Here is an 18,843-nt window from a genome sequence, read left to right on the forward strand (position 1 = left end):
CAATATTCTCCCTTTTAGTAAAAGTGAATATCGGCTCCGAATATCGGTTATCTGCCCCTTGATTACTAATATTCGGTATCGCCCCTAAAAATGAATAAATCGGCCTCTCATTTCAACACAACTTTTTTCGATTCTCAAATAAAAAAATATGTATTTTTCTAGCGTTATTTCTCAGAAATCAAATGTTCTTGATTTCAGTGTGGCCTTGTTAGTCCTTGTATGCGAAAGCCGTGTGTGTGGGTGTGTTCAAGGTTGAATTGTTTACTATAAATAATGACATATGTCCCCGTGTTATTATAATACTAATCGTGGAATTTAATTGGATGGAACACGCTTACATCTGTGAGTCTCGAATGGAGGGAGGGGGGTCGCAGCCCAGATACGCCCCATTGGTGAAACAATACTGAAGCAGTGCCCTGAAGCATGTATCCTGTGGAGGCAGGGAAAACAAAAAACATACATTTAAATGATCAGCAATAGATCCAATTGCAAAGTGAATGTTTTTTTTTTTCCCCCCCAGTGTGGGCACTCACTCTAATGAGAATGTGGGGGTTCCCAATGATGATCAACAAGGCTTTGGCGCGTGTGATGGCCACGTTGAAGCGCTTGGGGTTGGTCAGAAAGCCCAGCGCGCTCTGCAAATCGTCGCTCAGTGCAGATTCATTCGACCGCACCTATTGCACACGAGCGGAAAGTGAAAAGTTGACCACACAAGAGATGACGTTTTGAGTCTCGCGTTTCGGCCTACCGTTGACAGGATGATGACCAGGAATTCTTGTCCTTGGAACTCCTCCACTGAGCCGACTTTGATGCCGGACAGGCCCACTTTACCCAGGAGGACGCGGATCTTCTCATTCTGGAGAACGGGATTTTTTTTTTTTGGTAATGTTTTCATTATCAGAATACTGTGTGAACTGGTCTGGAGTTACACCACATGATTTCAGTCACAATTCAGATTTCTTTTTTTCACCCCTTAAGTGGCACAGTCGAAATATGCACCATGCCATTGTTCAGAGAAAAACGTGTGTAATCAAATGTGGATAAAAATCATACGTCAACGCAAGTGCAGCATAAACGAACAGATCACTGTGAGCTTGAAATTAGAAATTTAAGGGCAGTGTCAATGTCCAAATGCTACAATGGCTTACAATATTAAAACCTAGTTTTTAGAACTCCTCCATTAATATCTTCCATCTTGTTTTTAATGAACACTTAGGCATACCATGTTACGGTACCATTTTAATGTTGATCATAATGGTAATAGTGAAAGAGCCACCAAGCCTCCTTTTTACTTTACGTGTCAAAAGTTTGAGAACCACTGGCAGACAAATATGGTCTAAATATACGCTACATTATTGGTGTCCACCATTAATAAACAAAAGAGCAGATAACAGAATAATTTGGAGGTTGCTGTCTCTTAAATGTAATATAATTTATGTGACCGTTACTTCTGTTGTCGCTACCCAGCGTTGACCCTTGTTGAACTATTTATACACATTTGATCATCTGTAATGTTGCTGTTTCATGCGCTCAGAAATAGACATTAAATTGGAATTTGGCATTCTGGTCACGCAGCGTAAATCAAATCTTAACGCAAAACAAAATAGACACAATACAGTTCTAAAGTCTACCGTAAGATTTGAAAGGAGAAGAAAAACGTCAGTTGTTGGCAGATTGCAGTCTTACCTGTTTCTTGTAGGGGGCAATGATTCCTATCTGGGAGGAGTCAACAGGTTTGTAGAATTTTTTGGTCATCTGGCAGCAGTACAACATGACCTGCACCGCCTCTGCTGGGTTGAACCACGACGGATTGTTGCCTTCTCTCATTTCTTTGCCCTGGAGGAGAGCATCCTTGTTACCTCGGTAGAAAAAAAAAAAAAAATGTGATGCACATTCAAGACTTTTCAACTTCCTCACCCTGATGCCATGAAAGAAGAGAGGAAAGCCCTTTTTGGGGAGTGTTTTCCACTGGCAGAGGGATTCCACGACAGCTTTGGGCGCTCTGGTGCACAGCTCTCCGTGGTAGAAGAGCTTCGAGGGCAACGTGATCAAGGACTCGTGAGATCGGTAGTTGTAGATCAGCTTTGTCACCTGGAGATTACAATTACATCATTCAAGTATACTTTGACGCATGTTTGTACACGTTTGCAAATGATGTGATGTGATCGATGTAACCTGTAATGTGTCCGAAAGGAACAAATGAATAAAAAACAAAAACAAAACGTTCTCGCGAGTACACCCACCAGCTTTGGGTTGTATCCCCAGTCATGTTTGGCATAAAGTGGATTGGCCATGAGCCTCTCCAGCAGAGACAAGTCCAGGCCAAAAGCAGAGGCTATCTTGGACTTCACGATCGGCCCCAGCTGGCACGGGTCTCCGGCCAACACTATCTGAGCCCGTACACACACAAAAAAAGTTCAGTCAATTGCTAGGAAATGGACGGGAAATTCATCCGGGAGACAGATGCAAAAAAAGTTGTTTCAATACTTTGAATGGAAATGTATAAGAGGGAGATACAAACAGATTTGAAAGGCAATTAACAGAGACTGACAAAGTGGATCTTAAAATCAGGAAGAATGAAATGAGAAAAAAACGGCTTCATGGACAAACGCTAGACAACAAGTGTTGAATGTTCCTCGGGCTGCAGGCACTGACCTGTCCATCTCTTTCTGAGATAAGGCTGATGGGGATCAGGGATTCCGGTTCCGTTGCCTGGCCTGCCTCGTCCAGGAACACGTGAGTAAAATGTCCCACTCTGAGAGTTGACAAAAACAGCCAAAAACTATTCACGCAAAACTGGGTTGAAGAAGATGCTTAGCGTGACTTACTGAAGTCCTAGATTGTAGAACAAGCCAGCGCTGGAGCAGGTGCTGACCACTATGCGGTGGTAAGAGGCATGAATGAGGTCCTCGCCGGCCTTCGAGTACAGCTTGAGCACATCAGGGATGTGCTGTAGGAATAAAAATACAGTGCATATACATTGCAACATATTTACAAGGTGATGATGATGGCCTTCTGTCATACCTTTTCCTGCCTATAAGAAGCATTGACACGGGCCATGCTTGTATCGTGCATGAAGCCGCTGTCGTGCAGGCGGGCGCAAATGAGGTCGGCTGCGCTGTTGGAGGGTGTGCACACGAGGACGCGGCTGCTGGGGAGGAAGTGGTACACCTGCAGGTAGAATAATTTGACAGTCATGTTGGAAGCTTTACTTTCAGGGAAAACATGATCCGCGGTTATTTTTGGTCATAATTGAAATCACAATTATTTTTTGGTACAGAACAAGAAAATGTTTAAACAATTAAAAATATTAAGAGAAATAAAATTATTTGAAACACTAGAATTAAGTAAATTCCTTTTGGACCAAAGTAGATGTATTAAATTCATAATTTAAAAATAAAAAAATGTGCACATATATAAATTTAAACAACTCAAAATGAGTATTAATAATCTTTTATTTTGGTGGACAATTATGACAATTTTGTAATTGTGGAGTGTAATAATTGAATTTGTAATTTAGTTTCAATTTCATTTGATTGCACAGCCCTAATTCAATCTATACGTAATTCCAGATTTGCTATTCTTGTTTGTATTTTTGTTATGTTTTGTGTTCAAGAAACATTCATCGTCCTGTTAGCTAGTTTGGAAATCATTGTTGAACGCCCATCAGAAGCAAAGAGCTGTGACTGAATTCCTTGTAAAAATATGGAATCCCATTTGTGTTTTGTTCTCACCTGTAGTATGACCTCTATAAGGGTGATGGTCTTCCCAGTGCCAGGAGGTCCAAACAGCACGTAAGGGGTGGGGCGACACTCTCCGGCCAGGATTCTCTTCACTGCCTCCCTCTGAGCAGGGTTGAGGTCAACGTTGAAAAAGCGGCCCGGACTGGGGGTGGGCTTGAGTGTCATGCTCGCATCTAGAAATAAATATACATACTTTCGGGGGTCTGCCTGTGGAAGTATCATCATGTGCATGTACCTTTAGCTGGTGTGGCTTTCGACTTCACATCCAATGAGGTGTTTGGCAACTGGCCATTTTCCTTTACAGACACCTGCTGATAAAAAAAAAAATGATCCCATTTAGAAATTATTCACCGTCTTTGACGGTGTATTGCGCATGGTTTCAATGTGAAAAATGTCACACAAAGTAGTTCGTGCAACGCAGATGATGTGCTCAATTACCACTATAATTAGTCGTTTTCCTTTCACTGCTCCATATTCACATACAATTTTTTTTCATACAAATATTTACTGTGCGACTTGACAACCACATTAGTCAATAAGGCGTTCTGCCTTATGAATATATTTTTTATTTATTGATTGATTTATTTTACCTCATTTCCATCCAGTGTTTTGTTTTGGTCGTCGTCATCAAACCACTTCACTGTCCAAAGAGGCGTCTGAGCAGCAACTCTGGTGGGGAACAAAACTACACAAAAGAATTTTGCAGAAGTGATCACTTGAAAAGGTAAACGCCTGCAAAGAATTAAATTGCGTAATAACGAGAATGTACTTACACTCCCCAAAGGATTTGATCTGTTCAATTGCGTGATGACAGCGCCTCATGGTCGATCTGGTGAACGGGAGAACGCAAACAGTCAGGCCTGAAAATACAAGACGCTGCTACACTTTCTCACCTGTTGTAAGAGAACTCCACATCAAGAGGCTCGCCAAGGTAGCCGCGATGGAACTCCGAGTTGACTTTCAGACTCACGTCCTCGTCGTTGATCTAGCATTATACATACACTTTAGGGGTGTTAAAAAAAATCGATTCGGCGATATATCGCGATACTACATCGCGCGATTCTCGAATCGATTCAATAATCGGCAGAATCGATTTTTTTTTTTTTTTTTTTTTTTTTTTTTTTTTAAGGATTCACACCTTGAGCATGGAAGAATGTTATATGAACGGAACATTAAGCCTTAATATTTTATTTTAATGCTGTTCAAACATGAAACAGATTACAACCTCTATAAGTCTGAAATTTCAGATAAATAAATAATACATTTTCATATAAATCTTACACTCTACAAGCTTACTGATTAGTATTTTCTAAATTTGAATGAAAAAAATCGCAACAATCGACTTATAAATTCGTATCGGGATTAATCGGTATCGAATCGAATCGTGACCTGTGAATCGTGATACGAATCGAATCGTCAGGTACTAGGCAATTCACACCCCTAATACACTTGTTTGTTTGTTTTTTTTAACAGTGAAATATTGACTTGTTTCCAGGACCAAACTTGTAAACCTGTTTGTACATCAAATCAATTTTCCCCATTGAAATATATTTAAATGACATTCATCCCAAAAAAATTTTTTCTGATAAAGGTAAAAGAGCACTGCATTGTGTAAAAAACATGAAATAATGTAAATGAAGTTTTATAAAGTGTAGTTAAGCAGAAAGTCTCACACGTATTCATGTGTTTTTGTGTTTAAGGGTGTGGCCTAGTGACTAACATGAGTAGGTGACATCAGTCGGACTGGCCAACTAATAGTGTGAAGCATCTGCTCACAAGCGTTATTTGTCCCGTTTAATAAACATGTGAAAGTACATGAGCAACTGTGGCTGTATTTGAAGCATGTTTCCAAGTCAAATTCTGGCTCACAATGCACAGCAAACAACATTGACCAATGCAGACATTTTACCTCAACAACACAGCTCAGATACTCCATCACAACACCGTCACTCTGTGGACTCTTCAATACAATTCTGTCACCTGTAAAGCAGCAAAATGGTTCAAGAAGCGGCTTCACTTAAGCACTAACATAGTCTTTTGCAGTATTTCTACGGCAATGACTGGCCTATAGTGAGATTTGGCCTCCCCTCAGCCAAACCGAGGACCTCCAGGTGAAGGTAGACGGCTCCTTTCTTGAGCAATGCTCCTTGGATGGTGAACTCTCCAAGCTCTCTCTCAGCATGTAGCTCCTCCAACCACAGCAGGGTAGAGAAACGAGCCCGTGAGTTGGAGGCTGACAGCGCCTGATGAAAACACACGGAAGACTGAGTCAAAAAGCAGGTTCATGTTCATGACAAGGTAACTAGAATTCTAACCTCCCCTAAGCAGGGTTGGACGACCAAGACATCTTTCTGCCCAGCCGCGCACTCTCTCAAAGACTGCGGCACCGCGTACGAAGGTAGGAAGGACGGCAGACGACGGTTAGGAAGCCTGTAAAGGGAAAGTTTAAGTTCAAAACACCTTTTGAAGCAGGGGCCTTCAGTCATTGGGTTTATGAATTACAGTCGACCCTCAAATGTTCACATCTTTAATTGGCTTTTGCAATTAGTTTTTATTAGAGTAACTTTTTTTTGCATAGGATACATTACTGAAGTTAATATTTTGCTACTTTGAGTCATTTATCACATAATAAACATTTTAGCATTGTTCATCATTGCGGGCTCAATGTAGCCAAATTTGAGCCATTTTAAGATTTTAATATGTCAAATTTAAGTATAAAAATCCTTATCGTGATTGTACAGTAAGACATCTTAGTGTATGTGTCATACCAGAATCGCCAACTATCTGGATGCAAGCAATTAAAAAGTCAATGAGAATTGATTTATCTTATATTTAAAATGTTGCCAACTGTTCTTTTTTTAGATGTATACACGGTATATTCTTTTCTCCCAGTTTTAACCTGAAATATGTTTTTAAGCTTCTGCATTCTTGTTCAACTTTTGGACCATATGTTGCTTCAAAATTAAAAAATAAACGATTTACATAACCTGCAGGGTTATTATAGTTTTAGAATTTTCATTTTAGTAAATTTTTATTTCGTTTTCATTTTTTCTTTTTAATATATTTAGTAATAAATTAGTTTTCACGGTGGTTCTGTTAGCTTTTAGTTATTTAATGCTTAGTTTGTTAGTTTCAGTATCAGTTTTAGTTTAAAAAAATGTGTCCTACTAGTGCGCAACTTTTTAAAAACCACCATGAGAGCGACATCATCTGAAGGTACTTTTCTATTGACTGCTGTTAAATGATGTCACTTCTGTGTGACAATTTCAAACATCCGTATTCCGGTGTTTAATACCAAAATAAATATACCGTACTTAAAAATCACATTGAAACTCATCCTCATAGGCTCATGCATTAAATTAATTACTAAAACAAAGGACATTTTTGCTATAATTATAGTTAGTTTTAGTTAGTTTTGTGAACATAAGATGTTGTTTCAGTTAGTTTTCGTTTTTTTATAAATAAGTCTCCAATTTTATTTCATTTCGTTTTCGAATTTTAGTTTTAATGTTTGTTAGTTTTAGTTAACTAAAATAACCTTGCTAACCCGAGTGAGTCAAGGCAGATATTTTATTTACATAACAAAAAAAAATCATGACATACACCCAAAAAAAAAAACAACATAGAAAATGGTCTCATATTGTATATTACATCACTAGCATCATCAGACTTGATACCTGGATGTGTCCTTAGGAGCGGCGAGGGTGATCACATGAGAAGGCGCAAACGGGACCGGCTTGGCGTCGGCGGGACTGTAGGGCGTGCGGGGCAAGAGCAGACTCTCGTCCTTGCTGCACACCGTCACTTCCAGGCGCCTCCCGATGACGAACGAGGAGAAGTGCAGCAACAGCAGCTCAGCGCAGCTTCCCAGGCTCCTAAGCAGATCCCCACATGTGAGGAACTCAAATGGAACGTTTTTTATTGACGCGGCACCACGCCCGGACTCAGGACTGAAGTGACGCCAACATCGCTCGTCTACTTTAATCTCTCCAAGTTCCAACACCCTCACCACACCATTTCAAGCAAGTTTAAGCATAACTTACTTCGCTTGGCACCCCACTACAACAGGTAGTCGCCCTCCTGGAGGAAGGTCTTCCTCTCTTTCTTCTCTCCTCACACCGAGAGAGGGGTTCGTCTCCTTGCCATCCGACTCTTCAGCTTGACTTTCTCGTTCTTCCACAGGAACAGGACCGGAGGCGGACACAGATTGTTCTTTCCGTCCCGTCTTGCGTGTATTCAGAATGAATTGTTCTTCCGAGTCCCAGCCGGCAAAGTCGCAGCACTGGAGACGGTGTGTCTCTGAGCCCTTGTTCCTAAAGTACATAAACAGAAGTGTACACAATGATCTAATATGTCAATGTTTACTTTCATGAAGTGCATGAGGGTAACCTCTACATTACTCATCAGGTTGCTGTCGGCCATTATTTTGTTTAGGATGATAAACATTTACATTTGGGTTGCAGCTCGATTTCGCAATACATACTGTATTGAACATAAAAATGTGCATGTGAGGTGCAGGTGCTACTGCTGCCCATGTGGGGTCGCCATCCTCCCATCCCACACCATCTTTATATCCTTTATTCTTTAGTGTGTTGTATGGCTTTGAAAAGTGAACTGTATTAAATTAACCAACATTAACCAACATTGATACTTTGTGTTGGGAATCATAGACATGCTGGTCGACTTTGCAATGGTCACAAGTCTTCTTTTTAAGTGTGAAACCAAACTTTGGACATTTTCTCTCTTTTCTGACAATGTCAATTTCTTCCTCATTTGCTCACTTACTGTATCCATAGCACCAGCTTCCTGTTCTCTCCCACCATCAACTCTCCGAACTGGCCATAACAAGTTACATCCAGCCCTCCTTTGTTTTCCAATAAGCTCTCCAGTGTCGCTGTGGGTATGCGTGTCAGGGTTGGATTCAAACTGCAACAAAATCATCGTCATCATCTGCATTAAATCAATCAAGTCAAAAGTAAAAAAAAAAAAATTCTTATCTTAGACCTCAGCCAAGACAACAGACAAAAGTACGCCGCAAAGTTTAAAAACCTTAGCACAAATTATTCGAGGATGCCAAAAATAATGGAAATTGCTCTCGTGTCTAAATGTCTAAATCAAAAATGAGGCGGAGATTTTATTCCTAAACACAACATTTAAGCATTGTAATGCCCTCAGATTATGGAGTAATTTCAACACTGAGGATCCTAAACATAGCAAGACAATAAAAGAAAACTGCACATAAAAAAAAAGATCTACTTAAAATGCATTGCACACAAAAATAAAAAGTGTTCCTAAATACATGCTAGAAAAACAATTGTGTAAGATTCAATGCAATTACTATTGTACTTCAAAGTTAAACTCGCGCACGGCTAGGAGCCCACAATGAGAATCACTGCTCTACTTGAACCAATTAGCCATCAGGTTGACATTAGGGGAAGCTGCCAGGAAAAAAAAAAAAAAAAAAAAAAAAAAAAAAAAAAAAAAAAAAAAAAAAAAAAGGGGAAGCTGCCAGTTTATACCCCTGAGTGCACGGCGCCATGCACAGTGCCCTCCAGCGGTAGATGGACTGGTTGCTCTCCATCATCACCAAGTTGACGATGTGGCCCGGCGAGGGCTTGTAGTGGGCAGGAAGCAGCAGAGAGTCCAGACAGAAGAACACGCGCTCATCAACCACACCCTTGCTAGCATACATGCTGGTCACACACACCTGCACCCAGCGGAAGGGACAATGAAACATAAATACTGACATGATGGAACTCAACTCAACTCAAGTTTATTTATATAGCGCTTTCAAACAGCCAGAACTGTCACAAAGCGCTTTACAGAACACACACACAAAAAAAAAAAAACATAACAAAATACTGTAAAAGGAGACAGATACCTGATTAAGACGAGAATAGCGCAAAGGGTCAACAGACTGAGCCTGGGTGGTCCACTGGTTGGGATTGATAAAATATGTGGCTTGGACCCAATCTCCCGTCATGGGCTCGTAACCTGAAGATACGTGCGTCTTTAATTTAAACAAGACTTAAATGAACCTTTAAAAAAAAAAAGAAAAAAAAAAGACTAATGGATGGATGGATGGATAATACAAGTAAGTGTCACAAAGCAAAGTTTTATGTCACACTACATATCCAGCTTGTGACCCTATTCAAGTACCTTCGCATAGACTGGAGAGTGGGAAGTAAGTCGTCTGGTTGATGTAGCCACTCTCGCCATCAAATGACGTGATGGTGCCAATGAGAGGTTGCAGCCGAGCGAATTCGTCCTCCAAAGATGTGTTTCCTCCAGCCTCCCACGCATCAGACCTCTTCGTAACCTATAGAGCGCAATTTAAAAAGGTTAATCGGGAGTCCTCAGTATGACGGCACTCCAACAGCAGCAACTTCACCCCAATACCTAAACAAGGTGGTAACCTGGCAACAGCCAGATTGGTAATTGTGATTCACTCAAGGGGGTTCTTCACAATATCAATATGGGACTGCTCCACGGTGATTTGAAAGGCGGGACAAGCTGCACAATACTTTGAGCTGATTGGACGATGTGACATCTTGTACACGTTTGTTACTTATGACCAATCACGGCAATAGATGAAAACGTCGTCTTCAGTCTCATCTTATCATTTTTATCAGATAAAAATGGACAAAGCGCCTCTTGCTGTTCAACATTCAACAAGGAAACTGGGAGTAATTCTGCGAGAACAGAATTAATTGCAAGCGTACGCTCGTCCATGTTAGGTTTGTTTGTGTATTTGTTTCCCCGGCATCAGTGCTTCCTGGTTTTGTCACAGCTTCATGTCCCGCCCTAAACAACGCCTGATAGCTCCACCCTAAAAAAAGATTGGTTGCGAATGGATCCACGGTAGCAGTACAAGGTTAATTCTTGTAGTGTTTGTGAACAAATGCCGCAAGAATTCAGCTTGCTGGCAAGTTTAACAAGGAGGAGTGCGCCCTTAAACTACTATTATTATAGAGAATATTTAGATGAAAACTTGAGATAAAATCTAAAACGTTCATTAGCAAAAATTGTTTCTTCTACTTTATGCTTTGTGTCAAGGTCCGAATTATGAACATATCACATTATTGATCTTCAAGTAACAGTTTTAAAAATGGTCAGCTTACTAGTATGCTCTTGTTTTGGTTCTGGATGTGATGATGGGACTCGGCTGCTGTTAAGTGCAAGTGTGGATCTAATCTAGTGGGATACAGTGCCGTTGGCCTCCCCAAAATCTTGAAAAATCCTTAACTTAATTGCCTTACAACATTTAACAGAAAGGTGTTATGTTGTGCTTGCCTTTTTCCATTTGTCTGTATGTGGCCCTCGAACAAAAAAGTTTGGACACCCCTGAACTAAATATTTGAATGCTCTGTTAGAACTGTGTACTCTGATACTTAATTTTCACATTAGTATGTAAATACATTTTAGAGTCTGAACTTTTTTATTTTTACAAAGAGCAAGTACACAAGCATCTGTAATTCAACTTAAGTACAGAGTGTACGTTCTTTTTGTTTTGTTTTGACACCTGTTCATGTACTAGACAGAAACTCAAATGCACAGTGCACATGTTAACAGTGCCACTCACCATGAGGGCTTTCCATCCGCCTTGGCTACCATCTTTCACGGCAGTACAGCTCACCACGTCGCCCACTATGAGCGGCACCCCACCAAGCACCACGCCACTCGTGAAGTAGATGTGATCGTCGACGAGGCCGTGGTCCAGACCCAGCTGGGTCACCACGCCGTCCGTGAGATGGCGAATCGTTTCAGCGTCTACACAGTAAAACAAAGGACAACAATTGGATAATGTTGGATGGATAACAACATGGGACGCTAGTGTCAACGCATAATTGGGGAAGTTAAGCCAAGCTACCCGGCGCGTCGTCGTCAGCCTCCACTTGTGCTGCCCTCCACAACGGGGAGACCATTTTGGAAAGCATGCACATCGCGGCTGAAAGCATATTGGTTGCTCAAGTTGACGGAAACCTGCTGGAGGGAGAATGTAGGCTAATAGTGAATCGTGTTAAACACGGTAGCACCCCACAGCTAGCTTCTCAGGTGCATGCTAATGTAATTAATTTTAGCATCTGTTGACGTCAGCTCAACGTTTACATTTGGCAATTACTTTACAATTGAAACGATAGCGCCCAACTAAAGCAGGTCTGAGTAACTCATTACCTATTGGGCGTGTTGGGATTTAAACGGCGTTCTGTGCGCGTGATATAAATAAACAGCAAAATAGTCTGTCGCCAGACTTGGACAATTCTTCTCAAGTGTGAAGGTGCGTACTGCGTCGTCGAGGTCGAACTTGAGGTGAGGGGTGGAGCCGTGGGCCCAAAGCTGAAAACTCGCCTGTCCATTCTGCGCGAGCTTTATGGTTCCATTGATTGATTTATGATTTCAGAAATAATGATCCGTTAAATTGTTGTGTATAGAGTATATACAGTAAAGTTATATCATATTATATTATATCATATGTTGCCGCCAGGCATTGTAAAGTTACTCACTACTCGAGTAGTTTCCTACGGAGCCCCTAAGGTGACATGGTAGAAAAAAAAAAGAAAAAAAACTTTGCGTTCAGCGCCACAAGGACAAAAAAAAAAAAAAAATGTCACATTATTTCCAAATCTACAACAGTGTGCTGCTAATGCTATTCTTTGACCACTAGATGGTGCTAGAGATTACTGAATGTCCCTTTAAGACTTGTGCAATTTCTAAATCACTCCCAGCACCAGATACTGTTCTTCTTCACCCTTTCCTGCTGTTGTTTTTGACGATCAGTTAAAAAAAATAAAATAATAATAAATAAATAAATAAATAAATAAATAAATAAAAACCACAAACTCAACAAAGGACAACTAAGGAGAGTTGCCTGTTACGGCAAAATAACCACTGCCTAAACATTCGCAAACTAACCCTAAAACATGCTCTGTCGTAACGTTATGCTAGTTTTTCTTAACGGTAAAACTTTTCCACATATTAAAACATTAAAAGACGTGTGTCTTGCTCAATTTGGTACAGTTGTACTCCATTGCTTCTGTTCGCCAATGCCATGGCCAAGTCGTTTCCCAAATTCCCTTCACAACATTAGCACATGGCTATTTGCTAGCCAAAAATCACAGCCCCTTTGAGAGAGAAGGGTATGGCCTACGTGTGGCATGGTGCAGCTATTTACATAAAAGTGACACACCCCTAAAATAGGCTGTTTTGAACGGAGCATTTTTTTATTTATTTTTTTGGACTGATGTAAACACAGCAAAAATAATAGATACAAAGTTAATTTTGATGAATGCATGTCACAGACATGTCTTTTGCACATTTGAAAACTATTTTAGTATGTGGAAAAGTTGAATAATATGACACCTTTAAGTGTTAACGCCTGTCCCCTCTCACACGACATGAAGACTAAAGTAGCTCTTCCTGCGGCACCTACAGAATAAAAGTACATACATATTCCAGCTGTCAGAACAGCTTTATTGTGACGAGTTGTGACAAAACAGTACACATATGACATTTTCACCTGTCGAAAAGCGCAGACAGCACACGCATGTTTCTATTCTCAGAATGGATGGAGCGGATGTACGTAAATTATAATGTGTCCGGCAGATGAAATTTTAGACCTGGGGTGGAAGTATGGTTGTTGTTGTTTATTTTATTTTATTTTTTTTTTAAAGAAATGTAAAGCCTAAAAATGTGTCTGAATTTGAGACTTTTTAAGAGTTTTTTTTTCTTTTTTTTTAGACCAAGCAGGAGCCCTTTCGCTTTCACTGACAGTAGTGACGTGAAATTCAGTAGATGTGTCGGTTGAAGAGGTCTCAAAAGTCCATGAACAGAAATGGAAATACAGTAGTTGACCACTTTGATTTTTATTCTTACATAGGTTGTGCATGTTGAGTTAATTTTGTTGCTCTGTACCTGTTCACGTGCAATTAAAATCAAGATCCATTCATTCATTCTGGCCATTTTGAAAACATTTATCTTTACTGTATTTGCTTTAACCAGGATCTGAGTGTAACAGATGTGTGTGTAGAGTTCAGTAAAGATGCTCCATCGACTGTTTTCCAGGATTTATTTGCTGTAGAAGACAAAGCGAAACACTGTTTGTCTTCTTCCTCATCTGCACATCTGCTTCCTAAACAAAAATTATCCATATTTACGGTGCAAAATAACCACTTTCTCAGCGACAGTCATACAACAAAAAATAGGATTCCAGCTGTTTTTATCCATTTCAGGGGGCGGCCATTTTGACACTTGCTGTCAACCGATGACATCACAGTTGCTCAGGTTTCAGATAACAACCAACCACAGCGCAGCTTCAGAAAACAGGTGAGCTCTGATTGGTTGTTGCCTAGAGCCCTTAGCAACATTGATGTCATCTTCAGTCGACAGCAAGTGGCAAAATGGCCACCCCTGACATGGATATAAACGGTTGGATTTTGCTTCATAACCCTTATTCCACAAATGTAATATTAATCAGAAAGTCATGTTTAGACTAGTGAGGTCACATATAACATATCATTGTAGAGAAATGTTTAAAATTGACTTCTACTTTAAGTAGAAGTACTGATTCAACTCCTTAGACAAACTCCAGTGCTGCCTGAAAACTTTTCACTCATTCACTGCCATTGACGGCTATAGACGTCAAACAATCTGATGGCTATGTAACTTGAAAGTTAGCCAGGGCTCACTGTATACATATGAACATAAGATTTTAACAGGGATATCGGACCAGGAAATTTCACTTTTATGTGAAAATCACAGTAATTTAATCATTATTTAAAGCTGCTGTCTGCAACAATTTGGCCAAAAATATCTTTACAATAGCCGTTTAATTGACCATTTATGATTGAAACATCTTCTAATTAGTAGATTAACACCTTAGCTGTTCACAATGGATACTCCTGCTAGCCTCTGGCCAATAGTTTTCAGACAGAATTTCGGGTTCAAACTTCCCGCCCTCTGTCTGGATGTAATTTCATGTGCACGTTGTGTATGTGAAGAAGTGAAAATGCAGTTTCATTTTTTCGGCCATAGGTGGCAGTAGCGATTCAAAATTCAATTTTCTGCATTGAGTCAATATGTTTTTTAAACATTCCCTGTATACTTAAAGCGGAAGTCAACCATAAACATTTCTTTGACAGTAATGTTGTGACCTCACAAGTCTAAACATGACATTCTGATTAATATTACATCGGTGGAATATCAGTTATGAAGCAAAATCCAGCCGTTTTTATCCATCTCAAGGGTCAGCCATTTTGCCACCTGCTGTCGAGTGAATTGTCGAGAATTTTTTGCCAGGGTTGACTTCCCCTTTAATAAGGCTATTGCTAATGTTTATCTCATTCACTGCCTTTGACAAGTATACTTGTCAATTGTATTTTTTAGAGCGGTGCTAAATGGGGGCGAATCTGAGCATGCTCCACTGTAAATATCAAACTTGGAAACAACTTTACTGATGCCCAACCACCGGTAGATGACATCATTGCCCCATTTTATAGGAAATAAACACAGTTTCAGAGTCCATGGGAGAAATGGCTGTATTTTGGCAAACCTACATTTTTCTGCTGTCAATTATAAAAGAACGGGACGGGACAAAAAGTAGGGAGTCTATTCTGTTATTTGGTAGATTCGGTTTATATATAATTATTGAATGTAATATCACGTGAGTATTGGAAATGTAAAAATTTTCTATGACTGGCAGTGAATGAGTTATCTGCGTGTTATGTATGTTACAATAGTTAACAATAATGTAATTAAAACACACTATAACTTTTCCTTGTGAACTTAATGTGGCCTTCTGCGAACTTTTGAATGGACATTTCCAACTGTTGAATCGTTCCTGTGCTGTAAATTTTGTTAATGCAAGAAGTCTTCAGAGCAGATGGATGGATGGATGTTAGGGAAAAGACCGGGCGGGAATCTGCAGCGGAGTCGCCAGCTACGCCCCCCCCCTGCATCAGCTGCAGCGGTTTCGGAGAGAGCGAGAGCTCACAAAGGAGGAGGATGACTGCGCAGTCCCCGCCCACAGGCTTCGGATCCTTCCTTCCTTTACGTTGAGTAAAGAAGGAAAAGGCGAGAGAGAAAGATCAGAAAGAAGCGAGACACGCGAGAGAGAAAAAAAAAAAAAAAAGACGAGGAAGGAAAAGGGAGGGAGCCAGCCAGCCAGCAGCAAAACGACCATGGCAGCAGTAACCACCGCGTCTCCGCTCCCGATCGCGTCCGAGCACCGCACACCTCAACCCGGGTCGACCGCGGCACGTAGCCCGCAGGCGCACGGCGACACGCAGCTGGGTCCGGATGAATGAGCAGCGGGCAAACATGAGGGTCATCTTCATCCAAAACGCCGGTTTCGTCGCAGCTTTCTCGCCTCGTCGATGTGAGTCAGTGATGTTGGCAGCGTTCAGGAACACAGATGATGCGAGCGAGCCCCAAAAGACACACGGACAGACCTTACTAGTCGATTGAGGAGTAGCCCATGTGATATATTTATTATTAGAGGCGCATTATAGACTATATATCATCTTTAAGTCGAATGATCGGCTGAATTAATATTATACGATATGTTATTAGTACACAATTAATATCCTTTTTAGTGAAATGAACGTCATTTTGTAGACTTTTGTATGCTAAGTAGATGGTTAGGACGTTGACATGACAGTAAACTCTTTGATCGTTTTTAAGACAATCAGGAAACGTTTGCTTCCACGTGGACAAATATGACAAAGTAGCTTGTTCGTTATTCCTTGTAATTTATTTATTTATTACTATTATTAGGCCTATAAGTATTACTGTATATTAATTTCTTATTGCTAGCTAGCGGGTGACTTATAATAACACGCGCGTTAGACTAAAGAAGAGATGGAGACCGCGTACTTGACGCCCCGCCGCGGGGCGAGCCGCTCCGAGCCCCCCAGAGGACAAAAATGTGGGGGCGAACCGGGCCTCCCACCGCCGCTCGCCGGGCGACGCTCGCCCGAGGAGACCCCGACGGGCGGCGAGAGCGGCAGGAGGAACCCCGGCGTGAAGAAACACCACCACAAGCACAACCTGAAGCATCGCTACGAGCTGCTGGAGACGCTGGGGAGAGGCACTTACGGCAAAGTGAAGAAAGCCATTGAACGTCACTCCGGCAGAGAGGTAACGCGCTACTGTACACGTCCACGTTGCATTGCTCATACAGTACAGTCATACATGCATGATGCTCCCTTGTAATGTCTTGATAGGTTGAGATCTTGAGGTCCTAAAAGAAAGAGAAACAGGGACACAAGTAACATAGTTGTACAGGAATTGGGAAAGCAAGCTAGTCAAAGAGAATTGTTTGATGATGTTGGCTACAATAATGATTTGCTCCAAATGCTTTGTTTCATATGCCAGTTCAAAAAACCACACGTTCCTGGCGTTAAAATGATTTCCATCTAACCTGATTTTTTTTTTTTTAACTCCGTCACATTAGCCAACGCCAGCTAGCTCTTAACAACTTGCAACATTTAATATGATTTATTTATTTTTTGTTGTCATCAAAATGGAAATACCTTTAATGTAATAGTATATATATATTAGGGGTGTGCTCAAAAAATCGATACGGCAATATATCGTTGCGGACCTCACGTATCGATACGCAGGCGTCAGAATCGATATTGCTCGTTAACTTTACATCGGCAGTTCACGTTTGCCTTTGCGGCTTGCATTGTACCTAAAAAATCAAAACCAGCAGCGTCTTTGAAGTTAATTGCCTTCAATTAATGCAAAAATAGCTCACCGGTGATTGGACACTGTGTCTTGCTAAGAAAAATGAAAGCAGAGGAAGAATGTCAACATGTATTTATTGATAAACTTAACATGGCACGTGTCTCAGTGTACCAATTTTCCTATATTTTGTTTAAAAAAAAAAAAGTGTCTTATTTGGGATACATATGTATCGCGATACGTATCGTGATACGTATCGTATCGTGAGGTTGGCGGCAATACCCAGCCCTCATATATATATATTTTTTTTGTTTCATGGTATTGTGGCGACCCCCTTATGGAACAAGCTGAAAGCCACAACAGCTTTTGCACTTAAAATTTCATTTAAGCACACAAGTTGAATCAGGACTCATATTTATTTATTTATTTACATGCTTAGCTGTACTTCCGTTATACAGTGTGAGTACTTTTGCCGCCTCTGGTAACGTCTGTCATCTGCATTTACGTACCCCCTGGCTGCTTGGGGATCCCCCCGGCTCCGACACCAAAGGGCCCATGGGGCGCAACTCCACACGCCTCAGCCCATGCAGGGGCCCCACCACCGGACGTCAGAGTGCAAGCCAAGCTACTGCCGCTCTGACAAACGGTGAAAACAAGCGATTACAATCTCAGTGAGTTGTGCGCTCCCTGGCCACTAAATTAGGTACACCTGTACCGTATAAGGATGAGGCACTGGTTTGTGCTTCTGTCATAACAGGAAAGTGCCCCCGTTGTTTGTTTATGCAAAACACATTGCCCGCCCTTGACGACAGACGGCATCATCACGTTTGAGATGTAAGCTATCCCGACAGACCCGTATTTCCCATTATTTCCACGTGTAGCAGAATTTGACCCCGCATGCCCAACCTGGCAGGACATGAGGAACTTTCCATGAGCTGAGAACTACCGAGGGGGGACTAAATATAGGTCACCAGTGTGCCCCCCCCTCCCCGTCCCCACTCCCCAACTCCACTTCTGTCACCCTACCAATATTACATAGCCCCTGGCCTTCCCTCCATGGTTGAGTTTGTTTTGTTATTGACGTTGCCGCAGCTTCACTGTGACATGTTTTGCTCATTAAATTGCGCAACATATACTTGTGGTATCTCATGCAGATAGTGAGTGAGCTCATTCTTGGCTTCGAGGGAATCTGGGTATGATTACTTACTAGAAAGTAATGACTTTTTTTTTCTTTTTTCTTTTTTTTTAAGTCATGCAAAAGCATGTCAGCTTTGCAGGGAAATGAGCATACCCAAAAAGAAAATTATTCTCATTCAAATGGTTTCTTTGGGCTTTTTCGGCTCGAGAACCAGACTACAAATGGCATTCGTACAGGGGCGTGTAGACTTTTTTTATGCCCACTGTACAATGCACTTTG

General features: G+C 41.1%; 2 protein-coding genes across 11 annotated transcripts in view; one reads left to right on the forward strand and one right to left on the reverse strand.

The window, feature by feature from the left end:
• Positions 1-291: 291 nt before the first annotated feature.
• On the reverse strand, positions 292-12,292 carry mov10l1 (Mov10 like RNA helicase 1). 10 transcript variants are annotated; one of them, XM_077517361.1, is made up of 26 exons: positions 12,248-12,292; positions 11,614-11,729; positions 11,326-11,513; positions 9,903-10,062; positions 9,625-9,737; positions 9,263-9,450; positions 8,529-8,669; positions 7,787-8,056; positions 7,421-7,618; positions 6,059-6,173; positions 5,809-5,986; positions 5,653-5,723; positions 4,637-4,728; positions 4,517-4,572; positions 4,334-4,428; positions 3,979-4,054; positions 3,735-3,916; positions 3,025-3,171; positions 2,829-2,950; positions 2,656-2,782; positions 2,244-2,390; positions 1,918-2,091; positions 1,687-1,836; positions 749-856; positions 534-674; positions 292-430 (listed from the first exon to the last, which is right to left on the reverse strand). In XM_077517361.1, exons 2-26 carry the CDS (start codon positions 11,699-11,701, stop codon positions 335-337), a joined length of 3,423 nt encoding a protein of 1,140 aa, XP_077373487.1. In that variant the 5' UTR covers positions 11,702-11,729; positions 12,248-12,292; the 3' UTR covers positions 292-334. The 10 variants fall into 10 exon arrangements, with proteins under 10 accessions (XP_077373487.1, XP_077373488.1, XP_077373490.1 ...); XM_077517362.1 differs by lacking the exon at positions 12,248-12,292 and adding an exon at positions 12,030-12,220 and having other exon boundaries at positions 11,614-11,726; XM_077517364.1 differs by lacking the exon at positions 12,248-12,292 and adding an exon at positions 11,919-12,220 and having other exon boundaries at positions 11,614-11,691.
• Positions 12,293-15,707: 3,415 nt separating this feature from the next.
• Positions 15,708-18,843, forward strand: part of nuak1b (NUAK family, SNF1-like kinase, 1b) — a 34,235-nt gene continuing 31,099 nt past the window's right edge. Inside the window, exon 1 of the mRNA XM_077517367.1 lies at positions 15,708-16,877. Coding sequence (XP_077373493.1) covers positions 16,599-16,877 — 279 coding nt within the window. The 5' untranslated portion in view covers positions 15,708-16,598. The remainder of the gene's footprint in view (positions 16,878-18,843) is intronic.

This window comes from Festucalex cinctus, chromosome 3 (assembly GCF_051991245.1).
Source record: "Festucalex cinctus isolate MCC-2025b chromosome 3, RoL_Fcin_1.0, whole genome shotgun sequence".
NCBI lineage: Eukaryota > Metazoa > Chordata > Actinopteri > Syngnathiformes > Syngnathidae > Festucalex > Festucalex cinctus.

Bases quoted from the DNA above. Each gene is read 5' to 3' on its own strand.
- mov10l1 (XM_077517361.1), bottom strand. From the start codon at position 11,701: ATGCTTTCAGCCGCGATGTGCATGCTTTCCAAAATGGTCTCCCCGTTG. The intron at 8,670-9,262 runs GTATAAACTGGC...ATTTTGTTGCAG, and splicing joins ATGGCGCCGTGCACTCAGGG to TTTGAATCCAACCCTGACAC. The intron at 5,724-5,808 runs GCCAGTCATTGC...GCTGCTTTACAG, and splicing joins GAGGCCAAATCTCACTATAG to GTGACAGAATTGTATTGAAG.